The sequence below is a fragment of the Camelina sativa genome, chromosome 20, assembly GCF_030686135.1.
Source record: "Camelina sativa cultivar CO46 ecotype springtype chromosome 20, ASM3068613v1".
In the NCBI taxonomy this organism is placed as follows: Eukaryota; Viridiplantae; Streptophyta; class Magnoliopsida; order Brassicales; family Brassicaceae; genus Camelina; species Camelina sativa.
This window is the reverse complement of record NC_141899.1, coordinates 4,514,400-4,532,130: the sequence shown is the minus strand read 5'-3', so window position 1 is coordinate 4,532,130 and position 17,731 is coordinate 4,514,400. Positions and strand designations below refer to the sequence as shown.

At 37.9% G+C, this 17,731-nt stretch overlaps 4 protein-coding genes across 8 annotated transcripts; 2 read left to right on the top strand and 2 right to left on the bottom strand.

Annotated features, from left to right (window-relative positions):
* Positions 1-11: 11 nt before the first annotated feature.
* On the top strand, positions 12-4,284 carry LOC104769344 (disease resistance protein TAO1). 2 transcript variants are annotated; one of them, XM_087505142.1, is made up of 5 exons: positions 12-303; positions 880-1,468; positions 1,650-2,763; positions 2,851-3,138; positions 3,297-4,284. In XM_087505142.1, the coding sequence occupies exons 2-5, from the start codon at positions 1,098-1,100 to the stop codon at positions 3,951-3,953; spliced, it is 2,430 nt and encodes an 809-aa protein (XP_087361268.1). In that variant the 5' UTR covers positions 12-303; positions 880-1,097; the 3' UTR covers positions 3,954-4,284. The 2 variants fall into 2 exon arrangements, with proteins under 2 accessions (XP_087361268.1, XP_010491840.2); XM_010493538.3 differs by lacking the exon at positions 12-303 and having other exon boundaries at positions 722-1,468.
* Positions 4,285-5,079: 795 nt separating this feature from the next.
* On the top strand, positions 5,080-10,490 carry LOC104769345 (putative disease resistance protein RPP1). The gene is made up of 6 exons (XM_087505147.1): positions 5,080-5,910; positions 6,062-6,998; positions 7,361-7,537; positions 7,628-7,915; positions 8,050-9,668; positions 10,003-10,490. The coding sequence occupies exons 1-5, from the start codon at positions 5,234-5,236 to the stop codon at positions 9,466-9,468; spliced, it is 3,498 nt and encodes a 1,165-aa protein (XP_087361273.1). The 5' UTR covers positions 5,080-5,233; the 3' UTR covers positions 9,469-9,668; positions 10,003-10,490.
* LOC104769346 (uncharacterized) lies at positions 10,366-14,651 on the bottom strand. 4 transcript variants are annotated; one of them, XM_010493544.3, is made up of 14 exons: positions 14,392-14,651; positions 14,025-14,120; positions 13,635-13,778; positions 13,416-13,531; positions 13,072-13,226; positions 12,826-12,914; positions 12,194-12,728; positions 11,924-12,046; positions 11,657-11,793; positions 11,455-11,534; positions 11,142-11,256; positions 10,978-11,052; positions 10,730-10,880; positions 10,366-10,646 (listed from the first exon to the last, which is right to left on the bottom strand). In XM_010493544.3, the coding sequence occupies exons 2-14, from the start codon at positions 14,112-14,114 to the stop codon at positions 10,624-10,626; spliced, it is 1,833 nt and encodes a 610-aa protein (XP_010491846.1). In that variant the 5' UTR covers positions 14,115-14,120; positions 14,392-14,651; the 3' UTR covers positions 10,366-10,623. The 4 variants fall into 4 exon arrangements, with proteins under 4 accessions (XP_010491846.1, XP_087361269.1, XP_010491844.1 ...); XM_087505143.1 differs by having other exon boundaries at positions 14,454-14,651; XM_010493542.3 differs by having other exon boundaries at positions 11,879-12,046; positions 14,392-14,644.
* A 729-nt stretch (positions 14,652-15,380) lies between these two features.
* On the bottom strand, positions 15,381-17,046 carry LOC104769340 (putative sugar phosphate/phosphate translocator At5g11230). Its single transcript, XM_010493536.3, has one exon. It carries the CDS (start codon positions 16,729-16,731, stop codon positions 15,682-15,684), a length of 1,050 nt encoding a protein of 349 aa, XP_010491838.1. The 5' UTR covers positions 16,732-17,046; the 3' UTR covers positions 15,381-15,681.
* Positions 17,047-17,731: the final 685 nt, after the last annotated feature.

Genomic DNA, 17,731 nt, shown 5'->3' with positions numbered 1-17,731 from the left:
TGCAGAAATAGCCAGCGTCTAATATATCAACTTTTAACAGCGCGTATGTACACATTGGAACTTGGAGCGGAGGTGTCTTCGAGCGAGCTTGTCTTTAAGTTCAAGGTCAAAGAACGTAACTGTTGGAAGATACAAGAATGCGGAGTACGCCAACTCTTGGAGTTCCTAATGAATACGATGACATAAGAGCTTGAGCGGTGGCCATAAGTAGTTTCTTTCACTAACCGTCAGGGGGCTAACATTGGATATTCGTAAAACCTCAGATTCTGCTGCTCCAATGTGAAGAAAACCCATTTCAGCCAGGTTCTTACCTTTTCCCGTAGCTTCCTCTTATCGAAAATCGTTTTAAGTTATACATCACAACTAGTCTACGTATATTTTTTTTTTGAAATTGCATGTGTTTTTAGTTGTTGCTTTCTTCTTAGAATTAGAATGTCACAACCGATTCATGGAAAAATTCGTATGATTCTACAATCTACATTATCTTTCCTGTTTTCTTACATAAAGCAGAGGATTGTATCTTCTAAGTCTTGTTCTCCTTTTGTTGTTTCCTTCTTATGATTTTATTTAGTTTTTCTATTCTTTTCATATAGGATGTCATTTACTATAGAAAACATTATTGAAAGAAGCTTCCTCTCTAGCTAGCTGCTCATGTAGGACCCGTTCTTGTAATTTTCTGTGAGTATATTTATGTAATTTTGCTAATAGTTTCAACTTTCTCAGTCAATGAAGTCAACGTTTTTACACTGTATACAGAGCCACTTATATAATTAATGGATTTGCTAATAATTGTTCATTAGCAAAGAAAAGAGATAAGAAAACTGTGAGATTGTTCATACTAATTAATGGCTTCTTCTTTTTACCTTACCACTATTGCAGCTGCAATAGGCTTCTTCACCCTTTTGAGAAAGCTCAGAGTTCATCAAGATAACCAAGAAAAGAAGTCATCTTCTTCATCTCCTTCATCATCATCTACATCTTCTTTGTCTCTTTCATCAGTTACTCCACCTTCTTCTTCATCTCGCAACTGGACATACCATGTCTTTCCCAGCTTCCGCGGCGAAGATGTCCGTAGAGACTTTCTCAGTCACATTCAGATGGAGTTTCAAAGAATGGGAATCACTTCCTTCGTTGATAATGAGATCAAAAGAGGAGAATCCATAGCACCCGAGCTCATTCGGTCAATTGGAGAATCCAAGATCGCAGTTGTGCTGGTCTCTAGGAACTATGCTTCATCAAAATGGTGTCTTAACGAACTGGTGGAGATTATGAAGTGCAGAGAAGAATTAGGCCAAACTGTGATGCCCATTTTTCATAAAGTGGATCCAACTGATGTCAAAAACCTGACCGGAGATTTCGGGAAAGTTTTCAGAAGAACTTGCGCTGGTAAAACAGAACAGGACATATGGAGATGGAGACAAGCTTTGGCAGAAGTGGCCACCATCGCTGGTTATCATTCAACCAACTGGTTAGTTTAATTTTTGTGATTTCTACTTGCTCTCCAACTTCTACATTTGTAGCTTTAGTTTGAAACAATGCCATCATAGCTCTCTTTAAAGCTCTGTGATATTTCTTACTTGTTTATATGTGTTTGATATTTCCATGGTTGATCTACTAACTGTAATGATTTCTTCCCTCTTAATTGTTAGGGATAATGAAGCAGCCATGATCAAGAAAATCGCCACTGATATTTCGAACATATTGATTAATTCCACACCATCAAGCGATTTCGACGGGTTTGTTGGGATGAGAGCTCATTTAGAAAAGGTGGAATCATTGTTATGCCTACACTCAGATGAAGTGAGGATGGTTGGAATCTGGGGTCCTCCTGGGATTGGGAAGACCACAATTGCCAGAGTTGTATACAACCAACTCTCCAACAGTTTCCCGCTGAGTGTCTTTATGGAGAATATCAAAGCAACCTATTCAAGACCAACCGGCTCCGATGACTACAGCGCGAAGTTGCAACTACAGCAAATGTTTCTGTCTCAAATAACGAAGCAGAAGGATATGGAGATTCCTCATTTAGGAGTTGCCCAAGATAGGTTGAAAGACAAGAAAGTTCTGGTCGTTCTTGATGGGGTGAACCAGTCAGTACAACTAGATGCCATGGCGAAAGAAACTTGGTGGTTTGGTCCTGGGAGTCGAATTATCATTACAACACAAGATCAGAAACTTTGTAAAGCACATGGGATTAACCATATATACCAGGTGGATTTTCCACCAGATAAAGAGGCTCTTCAAATCTTCTGCATGTATGCTTTTGGTCAAAAGTTTCCTAAAACTGGTTTTGAGGAGCTTGCTTGGAAAGTTACAAACCTTTCTGGTAACCTCCCTTTGGGGCTAAGAATTATGGGCTCCTATTTTCGGGGAATGTCGAAGGAAGAGTGGAAAAAGTCACTACCAAGATTAAAAACTAGCCTTGACGCTGATATTCAGAGCATTTTGAAGTTCAGCTATGACGCTTTAGATGACGAAGATAAAGATTTATTTCTTCATATAGCATGTTTTTTCAACCAGAGAGAGATTAAGATAGTGGAAGAGCATCTTGCAAAGAAGTTTGTGGAAGTAAGGCAAAGACTTAACGTCTTGGCTGAGAAATCTCTCATATCTTTTAGCTTCTTTGGAACTATAGAGATGCATAGTTTGCTAGCAAAACTAGGTGGAGAAATTGTTCGTAAACAATCTATTCATGAGCCTGGACAGCGCCAGTTTTTGTTTAATGAAGAAGAGATATGTGATGTGCTGATTGGTGATGCAGCAGTAAGTTTATTGCATTGCTCTCCCTACAGATTTAGTTTTATTTTAAAACTAACCATCTCTACCTTTTTTCTGGTTCCTTTATTACAGGGTAGTAAAAGTGTAATAGGCATAAAATTCCGCTACAGAATCGAGGAAGAATTCGATCTAAGTGAGAGGATTTTCGAAGGAATGTCTAATCTTCAGTTCTTAAGATTCATTTGTGGCCGTGATACATTGCAACTACCTCGCGGTCTGAACTATCTTTCTCGTAAAATTCAGTTACTAGATTGGAAATATTTTCCGATGACATGTTTGCCTTCTATTGTGAACGTGGAGTTCCTTATTGAACTAAACCTGAAGCACAGCAAGCTTGAAACGTTGTGGGAAGGAATTAAAGTAAGTACTTTCTCTATAATTCGAATCTATCATTGACCTTTTTTTTTTGTACATTGTTATTAGCATGATCTTGCCACTCCCGTTTTTGCTATGCATGGAAGTATTTTTATGTTGTTTTCTCATGAGCACTTCTAAGTTCTTGTTATTTGTCTGTACAGCCGCTTCAAAATCTCAGGCGGATGGATTTGAGTTATTCTGTAAACTTGAAGGAGCTTCCTGATCTCTCAACTGCCACTAATCTTCGAAAATTGATTCTTTATGGTTGCTCCAGTCTGATCAGACTCCCTTCTTGTATTGGGAATGCCACCAATCTCGAGGATTTATATCTTACTGGGTGCTCCTTCCACAATCAAAAGATTATTCTCAGATTTGGTAAGTGCTTTAAACTGAATCAAGAAGCAAGAGACCTCATCATCCAGACACCGAGTAGGGAAGCAGTCCTACCTGGTAGAGAAGTGCCTGCGTACTTCACTCACCGAGCAACTGGGGGTTCATTGACAATTAAGTTCAATGAGAGGCCACTTCCTAGATACATGAGATTTAAGGCTTGCATCTTGCTGGTTAATAATGGTGACTATGAGGCTCCTGATAGAGATAATAAATGGTTACATATTTCTTTCGGTGTTAGGTCTAGAACATTGGGAGAAACTATTTCTCCATGCCTAACAGAGCATCTGTACACATTCGAAATCGAAGCAATTGTAGCTTCCAGCGAGCTTGTCTTTGAGTTCAACGTCAAATACCGTAACGACTGGAAGATAGGAGAATGCGGGTTACGTTCGGAAGTTCTACATGTTGTTGATGGACACGAATGAGAGCCTGAGCGGTAAAGACTGTTGTTACTTTGAAATACGAGATCGGAATCCACTTCTGCCTCAACCATGTCGAACGTCCAAAAGTCCTCTCGAAGAGCTCTTTGACTTCGACAGAAGCCAAGACGAAGACAAACCTGTTGTCTATGGTTCATCCTTTTACTCCTCATTCTGTCTCTGATACTTTGAGAATCATTAAAATGTGATATACTTCAAATTCGACCTCTTAGCTTACTTGTTGCTTGTTCATAGAGTGGCTTGCAATTGTAATGTGGTTATTCTGTTACCAATGTACTTTGCTCATATAACTATAACCAATTGCCTTCTCCCACCACATGCCCTGTTGAAATAAATACAGTGAGACAGGAGATCAAACATATATGGTGTGGATTATAATCATAGCCGAAGATTAAACGAATTAAAATTGCTAGTGAGAAGAACATATAGATTTCTGATATAATTTAGTGACTTATATTATATTAAGCTTTGGTTTCATTTTTTATTGTATGGTGGGCCTGGGCCGGGCCCGGAAAAAGCCAGAATAATATCAAAGTTATTATTGAGAATATGAGAATGCAAAGTTAAGATCTTTTTGAGAATGCAAAGTTAAGATCTTTTTGTTTGTGTGGTAATAATGTTTTGAATTTTTCATTTTTTTTCTTTCTGGGTGCAGATTCTGAAGAAGACAACAATAAGCCAGAGAGGAAGTGGTGGTAATAATGTTTTTTTCTCTTGTCCATGTAAGTATTTTCAAATTGAAATATGAAATTGTTTTCAAATTGTTTTGTGGTTATAGTTGCGTGTAAGTATTTTGAAATTGTTTTGTGGTTAAATCCATGTAAGTATTTTGAGTCTTGTGTTCCCTTTTTTTGAAATTGTTTTGTGAGTCTTCTTCTTAGAATTAGAATGTCACAGCCGATTCATAGAAAAGTTCGCATGATTTCTACAGTCTACATTATCTTTCCTTGTACTGTTTTCTTATATAAAGAAAATTATCTTGTCTTCTATGTCTTGTTTGTGTTTGTGTAGTTGTGTTTTCCCTTGGCTACTTCCTTCTTATGATTTTATTTACTATAGAAACATTATTGAAGGAAGCTTCTTCTCTAGCTAGTTGCTCATGTAGGACCAGTACGTTCTTGTAATTTTCTGTGAGGACTTCTCAGTCAATGAAGTCAACGTTTTTACATTGTATACAGAGCCTCCTATAGCTCTCACTTTAAAGCTCTGTGATAGTTGATAGCATAGCAAAGCAAAAGAGATAAGAAAACTGTTCATACTAATTAATGGCTTCTTCTTTTTACCTTACCACTGTTGCAGCTGCAATAGGCTTCTTCACCCTTTTGAGAAAACTCAGATTCCATCAAGAAAATCAAGAAAAGAAGTCATCTTCTTTACCTCCTTCATCTCCATCTCCGTTGTCTCTTTCATCAGTTCCTCCATCTTCTTTACCTCCTTCATCATCATCTACATCGTCTTTGTCTCCTTCATCTGTTCCTTCTTCACCTTCTTTGTCTAGCACGTGGACGCACCAAGTCTTTCCCAGCTTCCGCGGGGAAGATGTCCGTAGAGACTTTCTCAGCCACATTCAGATGGAGTTTCAAAGAATGGGAATCACTCCGTTCGTTGATAATGAGATCAAAAGAGGAGAATCCATCGGTCCTGAGCTCATTCGGGCTATTAGAGGATCTAAGATCGCTATTATCTTGCTCTCTAGGAACTACGCTTCTTCAAAATGGTGTCTTGACGAACTTGTGGAGATTATGAAGTGCAGAGAAGAGTTAGGTCAAACTGTGATGGCCGTTTTTCATAAAGTAGATCCATCTGATGTCAAAAAGCTGACCGGAGATTTTGGGAAAGTCTTTAGAAAAACTTGTGCCGGTAAATCAAAGGAGGACACTGAAAGATGGAGACAAGCTTTGGCAGAAGTGGCCACCATCGCTGGTTATCATTCAAGCAACTGGTTAGTCCCTTTGATTCCCATTTGCTCCTAAAAACTGTAACATATTTGTAGCTTTTAAACAATATACCCATCTAATAAGTTCATATTCTTTTTTGAATGAGTGTGACACTTCCTTGGTTATTTACTAAATGTAATGTTCTCTAGTTGATAGGGATAATGAAGCCGCCATGATCAAGAAAATTGCCACTGATATTTCTAACATATTGATTAATTCCACACCATCAAGAGATTTCGACGGGTTTGTTGGGATGAGAGCTCATTTAGAAAAGATGAAACCGTTGTTGCGCCTAGAATCAGATGAAGTGAGGATAATTGGGATTTGGGGTCCTCCTGGGATTGGGAAGACCACAATTGCCAGAGTTGTATACAACCAATTCTCCAACAGTTTCCAACTGAGTGTCTTTATAGAGAATATCAAAGCAAACTATACAAGACCAACCGATTCCGATGACTACAGCGCGAAGCTGCAATTACAACAAATGTTTCTGTCTCAAATAACGAAGCAGAAGGATATGGAGATTCCTCATTTAGGAGTTGCCCAAGATAGGTTGAAAGACAAGAAAGTTTTGGTCGTTCTTGATGGCGTAGACAAATCAGTACAACTTGATGCTATGGCGAAAGAAACTTGGTGGTTTGGTCCTGGGAGTCGTATTATCATTACAACACAAGATCACCGACTTCTCAGAGCACATGGGATTAACTATTTTTACAAGGTGGATTTTCCAGCAACTGAAGAGGCTCTTCAAATCTTCTGCATGTATGCTTTTGGTCAAAAGTTTCCTAAAACTGGTTTTGAGGAGCTTGCTTGGAAAGTTACGTACCTTGCTGGTAACCTCCCTTTGGGGCTAAGAGTTATGGGATCCTACTTTAAGGGGATGTCAAAGGAAGAGTGGAAAAAGTCACTACCAAGATTAGAAACTAGCCTTGACGCTGATATTCAGAGCATTTTGAAGTTCAGCTATGACGCTTTAGATGACGAAGATAAAGATTTATTTCTTCATATAGCATGTTTTTTCAACCGGGAAGAGATTGAGAAAGTGGAAGAGCATCTTGCAAAGAAGTTTGTGGAAGTAAGGCAAAGACTTAGGGGGATGTATTCAACTTGACATTTTAAGTGATTTGTGTGAAACTTATAAATACTATGTTATTCAATTATGTATTTTAAAAAGTCTATTAAAATCCACTGTTATTGAACTGATGATTTAAAAATCTACTTTAAAATCCACTGTTATTCAAAATAGTTTGTGGATTTGGATTTTAATGATTTTTGAGATTCTGGAGGATTTAGGTGGGATTTGTTTAGTTAAAAATAGAGAAATCCAAATCTCATGGTTTTAGGTGGGATTTGAAAGAATTTTACAATAAATCATATCAACTTCCCTAAAATCATTCAAAATTCCAAATTTTCTAAATCCCATCAAACTTTCTAAAATCATGGTTTCAATACAATGTCTTGGCTGAGAAATCTCTCATATCTTTTAGCAACTATGGAACTATAAAGATGCATAGTTTGCTAGCAAAACTAGGTGGAGAAATCGTTCGTAAACAATCCATTCATGAGCCTGGACAGCGCCAGTTTTTGTTCGATGAAGACGAGATATGTGATATGCTGAGTGGTGATGCAGCAGTAAGTTCATTGCATTGCTCCCTACAAATTTAGTTTATTTTTAAACAATCTCTCTTACCTTTTTTTTTTTTTTTTTTTCGTTTATTTCAGGGTAGTAAAGGTGTAATAGGCATAAATTTCCGCTACACAATCGAGGAAGAATTCGATCTAACAGAGAGGATTTTCAAAGGAATGTCTAATCTTCAGTTCTTAAGATTCGAAGGTGGCCGTGATAAATTGCAACTATCTCGCGGTCTGAACTATCTTTCTCGCAAACTTCAATTACTAGATTGGAATTATTTTCCGATGACATGTTTGCCTTCTATTGTGAACGTTGAGTTCCTTATTGAACTAAACCTGAAGTACAGCAAGCTTGAAACGTTGTGGGAAGGAATTAAAGTAAGTACTTTCTCTATATTTCTAATCTATCTTTGACCTTTTTTTCACATGGAAGTATTTTGTTAAGTGGTTTTTCTCATGAGTTTCACTTCTAAGTGTATATACAACCATGTTTGTGTTAATTGTCTGTACAGCCGCTTCAAAATCTCAGGCGGATGGATTTGAGTTTTTCTGTAAACTTGAAGGAGCTTCCTGATCTCTCAACTGCCACTAATCTTCGAAAATTGATTCTTTATTATTGCTCCAGTCTGATCAGACTCCCTTCTTGTATTGGGAATGCCACCAATCTCGAGGATTTATATCTTAATGGGTGCTCAAGTCTTGTGGAGCTTCCCTCTTTTGGGAATGCCATTAATCTGCAAAGATTGCTTCTTTGCAATTGCTCAAATCTGTTGGAACTCCCCTCTACTGGAAATGCCATTAATCTGTTGAATCTTTCTTATTGCTCTAGACTGATCAAACTTCGCTCTATTGGAAACCTCATTGATCTTCGATATTTGAATCTTCACAGTTGCTCAAATCTGGTGGAGCTGCCCTCCTCTATTGGGAATGCCACTAATCTAGAGTACATGGATCTCAGTAATTGCTCAAATCTGGTGGAACTTCCTCTTTCTATTGGAAACCTTCAGAAGTTGCAGGAATTGCGTTTAGACGGATGCTCTAAGCTAGAGGATCTTCCCAGCAACGTCAATTTCAAATCTTTGAACATACTTGCGCTCAAGAATTGCTCGATGTTGAAAAGGTTTCCAGAGATCTCCACAAACGTTAGAACTCTCAATCTCTGTGGAACCGCAATAGAAGAAGTGCCTCCCTCGATCAGGTCATGGCCCCGTCTTGATGAGTTGCTGATGTCATACTTTGAAAACCTCAGGGAATTCCCTCATGCTCTTGACATCATCAAACATCTGGACTTGAACGATACAGAAATGCAAGTGGTTCCTCCATGGATCAAGAGAATTTCTCGTCTTAGGAAGCTCAGGCTCAAGGGGTGCAGGAAGGTGGTATCACTGCCACAGATTCCAGAATCTTTAAAAGAGATTGATGCAGAAGATTGTGAGTCGTTGGAGAGACTAGATTGCTCCTTCCACAATCCAAAGATTATTCTCGACTTTGGTAAGTGCTTTAAACTGAATCAAGAAGCAAGAGACCTCATCATCCAGACACCGAGTAGGCGAGCAGTCTTACCTGGTAGAGAAGTGCCTGCGTACTTCACTCACCGAGCAACTGGGGGTTCATTGACAATTAAGTTGAATGAGAGGCCACTTCCTACATCCATGAGATTTAAGGCTTGCATCTTGCTGGTTAATAATGGTGACTATGAGGCTCCTGATAGAGATAAAAGGTTACGTATTTCTTTCGGTGTTAGGTCTATAACATTGGCAGAATATATTTCTCCAGGCCTAACAGAGCATCTGTACACATTCGAAATCGAAGCAATTGTAACTTCCAGCGAGCTTGTCTTTGAGTTTAACGTCGAAAACGGTAACGACTGGAAGATAGGAGAATGCGGGTTACGTTCGGAAGTTCTACATGTTGTTGATGGACACGAATGAGAGCCTGAGCGGTACAGACTGTTGTGGATTTGAGAATATAAATAAATGATTTCTTGACTTTTTAATGTCAATTATGTTGTTTCTTTGACATACGAGATCGGATTTCTTTTCTGCCTCAACCATTCGAACGCCCAAAAGTCCTCTCGAAGAGCTCTTTGACTTCGACAGAAGCCAAGACGAAGACAAACCTGTTATCTATGGTTCACCCTTTTCCTTCCTCATTTTCTATTTTACTTCAAATTCGACCTCTTTGGCAAGTGTTTACTCCTCATTTTGTCTGTGATACTCTGAGAATCATTAAAATGTGATATACTTCAAAGTCGACCTCTTAGCTTACTTGTTGCTTGTTCATAGAGTGTACTTAATTGAAGAAATTTCAATGTGGCTTACAATTGTAATGTGGATGTTCTTTTACCAATTGCCTTTTCAGGATTTCTGAATGTTAATGGTTCCTTTCTGTACTTTGCTCATATAACTATAACTATTGTGATTGTCTGTTTTGATGATAGGGTTATTTATATTTTGGTGTGCTAGGTCGAGGTTGGAAAGCTTCGGAATTGTGTTTCAAGTCATGGGATGATCTTCAGAAGCTGTGGTATGTTCGCTTGAAAGAGAAGAACATGTTGATCAGTTGGTGCCTTATGCTTCAAGCCCAAAACGTGCAGAATCGGAGTCTTGAATGCATTCCAAAGGATGTTCTGACAAGAAATAGAATCCTTTTCTCAAAAGCACATGGCTGTCTTAATGCGCAGTTTAAAGCAATTTCTGACACTGAGATCAATTGAAGAACCAGAAACCAAAAGATCAGCCGAGATGAAAAGAAAGGTTAATGCTATGTGACTTGTATTTGACACCGGTACTGAATAGGCCGAGAAGTTTTAGTATTTGAATAGAATAGAGACAAAACAAGAAAGGCTTTGTTTCCCTTGCCCTTGTAAGTAATATTTCTTTGGTATGGAACTTAAGCGTTTCGTTGTAGACTTGTTCAGTTTAAAGAAAGATCAAATATAATTCTGTGCAAAGCGTTAAGAATTCCCGCTTTGGATCAAAAATACAAATTCTAATACAAGATCATAGAGATCACTAAAAGAGAAGGGCAAAAAAAAACATGAGAAGACGAGGCCAAGCTCCTTTCTCTACTCTTCGCTCATAAGCTTACATCTCCATCAAGGAATCATCTGGAAGTAAAACAGTAGGCAAGATTTAGATATAACATTTACTCTACAAACCAATATGCAAAAATGAAACAAAAATTATTTACCTTTATCCTTTCCATCGTCGCTGCTTAAATCGGATTCATTATCATTCTCACCATAGAAATGCTCTTCTACATCTTCTTCCTCATCCTCACTTTCATCAATCTCGTGATCGTGAGCTGTTGTTTGAGTCTGATTTCCTGCAGCTTTATTGATCTGCCGTAAAACAAAAAGTTTATTAAAACTAAATAGCCATATGATTGCTTGTAAACAACCTTGACAACTGAATAGAAGAAGATGATGGGTATGTAACCTGGGCTGTAACAAGTTGTAAGCGCCCTGATATCTGTAGTAACTGTTGAAGAGCCGTTCCTCGGGACTTGGTAATCTGGAAGTACAGCATAACATAATTAAACCATGAAAATTATACAGAACTAACAAAATCATTGGCTCTATTCTTATCTCTTAGGCTCATACCTTAAGCAATGTATTAAGCAGCTGTTGATTTTTTGGTTCTTGAGACATGATGTAATGACTATGATTCACCATTATGCTGTAAATCCATGGTAGAAGATGCCTCCCACCACATGCCCTGTTGAAATAAATACAGTGAGACTGAAGAATCAAACATGGTGTGGATTATAATCATAGCCGAAGATTAGACGAATTAAAATTGCTAGTGAGAAGAACATCTAGATTTTAAGCTCACTTTTTTAATCGGTTAAAGCTTCAATAATAGTTATTAAAGATGAATCTTGCGAATAGGAAAGGAGGAAACTAAAGAACCGACCTTGTCTGCCACATAGCAACCAAAGCATCTAGAGTCTTGAATGCAGAAGAGGGTTCCATTGACAAAACAGCAGACTTTAACTGGCAATACACAAAAAATCTATGACTACTACGATTGGAGATTCAAAGAAAATTCTTTAAAGAGATGCATCAGTAAGATGTAACACCGGCCAAAGAAGAGAGCATCTAGAAAGCAGATATACCTTCTTTGGTGGTAGATAAGCCTCAAGATCAATTCCATCAATTATCGAAGCATAGGTAAGGTTCTTTTGTTCATCTGTACCTCCTAGTATCCCTAACGATCTCAACTTATCCTCCATGCTAAATGTTTCCTCATGATCTGAAATTTTGAAATTAAAAAAAAAAACAATGAATAAAAGGCATCTGGCATATAACTACTAAAACAGCCAACACAATCAAGTGACCTGCATCAGGACGGTGAGACTTCAGTGCCGTGATGGAAAACTCACCAGCTTGACTTTGGTCAACCATATCAGTATCCTTATCAGATGAGTGCAATTTCTCATGCAGATCAGCAACCCTTGCGATTGGCAGCAAAGCATCCTCCGCATGTGCCCGGTCTAATGTTATAACTATAAAATTATAAAATCTTGGTCAGTCACTGTTACTGACAGTAAATGGGAAAAACGGAAACTGCAGAATTCAAAAGGCAGTATTGAGGACAAACATCCTCCATACTGAGAAGATGAAACAAAAGGGTATAGGCCCATAGAAAATACCTCTATTCTGCACGCCTTGGCCCTTGCTGGACTTGGAAACTTGAGCGATGGGGAGAAGGATCCCATCCTTAGAGGCATTCAGCACCATGTCTGTGCCAAACTGCAACACCATTTTCTGGAATGACGGTTTCACCAGCAATCCGGATGCAATAAATGCATGCGCAGATCCAGGCTTCAAAATGCCTTGTAATTTGGCAGCAAAGATTATAGGCAATGATCCCTTATGGTGTTTGAGTGGAGAATCTTCAGTTGCTAATGCGACTTTTGTAGGCTTTGCATTGCATAGCTCCTCAACATTTGATGCATACCAAAAATAACAGACACCTATTTCTGAAATCGCTAAAACATATAACCCTTTTTCATTTGTTTCACCCCAACTATCCACGAAGACGGGAGGGTGCTCCAACGCAAGAACACAGCTAGCTGACTGCTTCTTTGCACCATCTGATTTCCATACTGCAATATATCTTTCACCGGCTGCGGATGAGAGGACGTACTTCCCATCCTCGGTAAAAGCCACACAACGTACACCTCCCTGTATAACATTAAAAACTGTTAACAGCCTTCTAATGTGTGACATAGAGGCAGCATCCTAACCATAAAACCTGGTATATATAAGTAATGGTACTCACAGGATGACCAGTAAACTTCTGTATCTTCTTGAGATCTGAGCAGTTAAAAGTCTTCAACTGAGCAGATGCAGTGACTAATATTTTTCCATCTACAATTGGGAGAAGAAAAAAAACATCATCAGCATTCAGCAGGTATACATGCATGTAAACATGTAAACAGAAATTTCTCCACGGTACTTCAATGAAGCTTTTCTGAGCTACTCAAAAAATATGTAAATACTATTTAGAACAGACGGAAGGACACACCTGGTGAAACGCATAAAGAAGAAACTGCTTTTGTTGAAGCTTTGAACTTTCTGATCAGATTTCCACTATGGGGATCAATTTGACAAACCATCCCATCTGCCCCACCACTGTATATGCACGAGGCCCTTGCTGAAGATGAAACAGCATTGACACCACTACATAACACAAGAAACACATATTGATAAATGTCCTAACCCAGCTATAAAGACGAAAATTTATAAAGATTTGCAGAGAGAGCAGCTACCTAGAGCATGACCAAATAACAGAAAAATATCTATTTGCTTTTCAAATATGGCCCAACAAATGAATAGTAAAGAAGAAGTCAGTGAGAGTTAGTTACACACCCGGGATGACAATCACTTATTCTCCATTTTAGCTGACCAGAAGCCACATCAAGCGCTAAAACATCTCCTCCACCAGTTCCTAATACCAATACGGAAGTTCCAAGTTTTCTCTTCTTCTGCAAATAACAAGAATAAGGCTTATGTGTAAGCAGAAACAATAATTTAACAAACTTAATAAACACCAAGATACTAGAATAAAAATAAACTAAGCCCATGTACCTTTTTCTCCAGAGACAGCCATTTCATGCAAGTATAATCGACAGAAAGGTGACCTTTGGCAACTTTAGTATATATGTTCGTCTCCTCTGTAGATGCAATATCAGCAAACTCTGTTTGGACCTGACCCTTTACGGTATCCCAAATCTATACAACACCAAACAAAAATTACATTAATTGAAAAGCAAAAGATCTTCTCTTTGAATAGAAAAATCCATACAAACTGAACAGAGTCAGAAAATATGAAACAAATTCCAATCAACACAGGTAAAATCAAACGGGCCCGTTCACAATTGTATTATATGACTATAAATTTACCAATAAAGAAACTAACAAGTAGAGAGCCATGTGAAAACATAACACTAAACCATAAAAGAAGAGGACTTTGGATACCTTAATACGGCCATCGCCTGTGCTAATAGCGAGATAGTCTAGAGCAGGACTGAAAGAAGTCAAAACGTCTCTAATGTTCACCAAATTCATCTTTCCCTGAAATTGTTTCAAGCAAACAATCAAATACATGCGTACATTATACACACACTAACATCTCCAAGTCGAAAACAATTAAAGTTCCTTCCTTGTCGTCAACCCACAACGAAAACTCGAGCTAAGCTAGTCAATGTAAAAGATACAAAAAAGTTCCACAGCTAAATCGATTTCAATTGGAAAAATAAAAAAAAATGCAGCAACTTACCAATCGAATGACTCAAAAAACAATCTAATTCAACACTTTGAGAGTAAACAAAAACAAGCAACTAACCAATTCAGACAGACAAAACCGAAGGAGACAGAGAGATAAGTGGATGGTCAAATAAATCTAACTTGTTTCAGTCTGCCCAGGAGATGAGATTCTGTAGACGGTGGCGGAGGAGAAGGGCGAAAGAGAGAGTGAGGAGGAGTCGCGAAGAGGAAGAAAAGCAAATTAGGGTTTTTGAGAGGTTTTGCTGTTTTCTGAGGTTCAAAAACGGCGAACGGGTTCTATTTGTCAAATTTAAATTTTCCGGGGTTTAATCAATTATCAACCGAATTTTTAAGGATTGGAAAGTAAATAAAGAAAACGAATGGGCCTTATACCTTTATCAGCCATGCACTGGGCTTATTCATTAACTAAAGCCCACGTGATAATGCCCTCCGTCATTTCCCTTTTTGGTAACTTTGACCTTTTTGCCGGTGACCAAAAAGGAAATAGGGGTCACAAACACCTCGAGTCTATAATTGTGGGATTTTGGGAGCTATATGTGTGAGGACAGGCACCACCCTATAATTTTGGTGCTAAATGAAAAGAAAAGTAGAAAAAGATAATGGACTACACGGGAACTTGGCATTGTCAATGTTAACTAACGATCAATCATCAATGGATGGAGCCGTAGGATGCTAACTAACTTAATCATGATTGTTCGACAGATGACATGATCAGACAATCAAAAACACAAGGCTTGTCTCAGCCATTTCTTGTATCAAATTTTCCAACTGCTGTAAGTGTAATCTCTCGATCTCCTTTTATGTAATTGTGCAACAACTTTTACATCAAAATCTTCTCTTTCAGACCAAACCTCCTTTTTCAATGCATTTTGCCTTTGTTCAGGAATTTACTGAATCGATTTGAGTTCTTATCTATACTCTATATAGTCAACTCTACTGCATTGAACAACCTATACAAATTCACACCATCACGATTGACCGAACATGTCAAAGGACGAACCCTCTAGAGGATTCACAAAAACTTAGAATCCACAAGTATACTGAAACTTTCAATAATCTCAGTATGGTTAAATAAAGAAGTAGGAAAAATCCATAAACAGAGGTTTAGTAACACCATTGTACTCATAAATAAACATGAAGAAAACAAATACGAAAAGAGAAAAGAAAGCTCCAAAAAAAAAACAAAGACGAAAGCAATAAAAAGATTCTGACTTTCACTACCTAATGAGCAAACAAATGGATCAAAAGCAACCTCAGATCATCCAAATCATATAATCTTCTTCCATGCTCTTATTCCCCACCCAATTCAGTGTAACGTTGCTAAAAATCCAATCTTCTTCTTCTTCATTTAATTCCCAGACTCATTCTTCTTACCTTCACCATCACCTTCCCTCTCTTCAAGCAACCGACCACCTTCCTCATCAACTTGCTGAATCTTCTTCTGAGCTTCTTTAGCCTTCAAGGCCTGCAACTTCGCATGGTTGTAATACGCAACTCCCAAAAACGCAATCCCATACCCAAAAAGGTTAATAGGAGTCACAGTATCCTTAATCACAGACCAAGAGAAAGCAATCAAGAGCCAATCCTTAACCACACCAGCAACATTCATAGTCAAAGCAGAAGTCTTCCCAACCAAAAGAAACACAGCAAGATTCAAAGCAAACGCACAGAACGAATTAGCTCCAAAGACAGCGTAATCGAAATGGAAGCTAGACGTATCCCTAAGAACAGGAAACTCAACGTAGATCCAAGGAACAAACAAGAAAGCCAAACAACAAGGAGCAACGTAATAAAGCGAAGTGATTGGATTAAGAGTGATCCCTTTAGAAGTAAGCAAGATCTGAATCAAAACCAAACGAGTAGCTTCAAAAGCAACAGCACCAAGCTGAAGCACAACACCCCAAACATCAAACCTAGCTTCACCATAAGCAGCAATCGCAACACCAAACGAGATCGAGAGCATGTTCATCATCGTATCAGATTTAAAACCTTCCTTCTTGAAGAGAACACCGATGGAGTAAACAGCTACAGGCATCAGAGCTTTAAGCATCTGGATGAAGGAGACTGAGAGGTAAATGTAAGCAGAGTTCGATAGCCAGAGGGAGAGAGCGTAGAGTGCTCCGATCGGGACTACGGATCTAAGGTAAGTGTCGCGTGACATTGAGACAGGCTCGACGAATTTGAAAACCTTGATGATGAGGAAAGCTAAGGTTGAGCAAAACGACATGTGGATCATTGTGAGTGAGATCGGGAATGGCCAATTGTACATCTTCTTGTCGAGGATGTATTTGTTGTAGACGATTACTGTGAAGCTTAGGAAGATCCATATCGCTACGTAGCTGTATGAGAGGAGGATCTTCTTTATCACGCTTTCGCTTAGCGCTCCGCCTTTCCCCATTGCGGTGGTGAAGCGGCGGAGACGACGGTTGTGGTGAAGAAGCGACGGCGGCGCAGGGTAAGCAAAATAAGAGAGAGAGAAGAGTTTTGTTTAATTATTTAGTTTGTAATGTTTTTGGTGAGATGGATGGTTTAATTATTATAAGAAGTCTTCGGGTTCGGGGTGTTAAGTTTTAAGTGCCGTAGTTGTGCTCTTCCATGTTTTGTTTCACGATTTATTAATTTTGTTTTAATTAATAGAACGATAATAATGTGAATAGGAAATAAAATAAAACTAAGATATTCACGAAATATTTTTGAGATATGCTTTGGAAAACAACCAAAATATTTATTAGTTTATGGAGTATATATCCTCTACAGTGTGTGATCAAAGATTTGGAGGATTAGTGTTTTTTTTGTTTACAATTTTAATTATGATTTTATTTTTGGTATCAATTTATGAAGATTTTAGTTTGGATTCTTCTACTTAAAAGAAAAAAGAAAAAAAAAAAAAGGCAATGTAGACAAAATAATAAAGTTGTTTATTGTTAATTAGTAGGTAGATAAATCCGTGATAGATTTTTGGTTCAATGAGGCAAGATATTTTTTATAAATAACATTTCATGAACAATTATCAATTTGTCATCATCTCAAGATTTTTTTTTGAGTTTTTTAATAAATCTACCACATTACAAAACCTTTCTTTTCCTTTCTACCACATTTTATAATTCCTTTCACCCAATACCACAATCTTAAATAAAAAGACGAAAATACCCCTTATTTAATATAGAAATATAAAATATATCTTTTTTCTTCTTTGTTTATCTCTCTCACTCTCTCACTCTCTCTCTTTCGTTTCTCTCTTTTTTTTCTTTTTTTTTTTTCTTTTCTTACAAATATTTACATTCAGTCCATTATCTTTTAAATCTACAAGCTTACTAATAAAATTCTTCCTAATTTATCTTTCTCAATTACATTCGTCTCCAGACTACATATTTTATTAGATTCGTTTGTAAACAAAT

Coding starts and splice junctions, on each gene's coding strand:
- LOC104769344 (XM_010493538.3), top strand. CDS start 846: ATGGCTTCTTCTTTTTACCTTACCACTATTGCAGCTGCAATAGGCTTC. Junction 2,764..2,850: donor TGCTGATTGGTGATGCAGCA/GTAAGTTTATTG, acceptor CCTTTATTACAG/GGTAGTAAAAGTGTAATAGG. Junction 3,139..3,296: donor CGTTGTGGGAAGGAATTAAA/GTAAGTACTTTC, acceptor TTGTCTGTACAG/CCGCTTCAAAATCTCAGGCG.
- LOC104769346 (XM_010493542.3), bottom strand. CDS start 14,114: ATGAATTTGGTGAACATTAGAGACGTTTTGACTTCTTTCAGTCCTGCT. Junction 11,794..11,878: donor GTCTCACCGTCCTGATGCAG/GTCACTTGATTG, acceptor TCAAAATTTCAG/ATCATGAGGAAACATTTAGC. Junction 11,535..11,656: donor CTTATCTACCACCAAAGAAG/GTATATCTGCTT, acceptor GTGTATTGCCAG/TTAAAGTCTGCTGTTTTGTC.
- LOC104769340 (XM_010493536.3), bottom strand. CDS start 16,731: ATGGGGAAAGGCGGAGCGCTAAGCGAAAGCGTGATAAAGAAGATCCTC.
- LOC104769345 (XM_087505147.1), top strand. CDS start 5,234: ATGGCTTCTTCTTTTTACCTTACCACTGTTGCAGCTGCAATAGGCTTC. Junction 5,911..6,061: donor GGTTATCATTCAAGCAACTG/GTTAGTCCCTTT, acceptor TCTAGTTGATAG/GGATAATGAAGCCGCCATGA. Junction 6,999..7,360: donor AAGTAAGGCAAAGACTTAGG/GGGATGTATTCA, acceptor TTTCAATACAAT/GTCTTGGCTGAGAAATCTCT.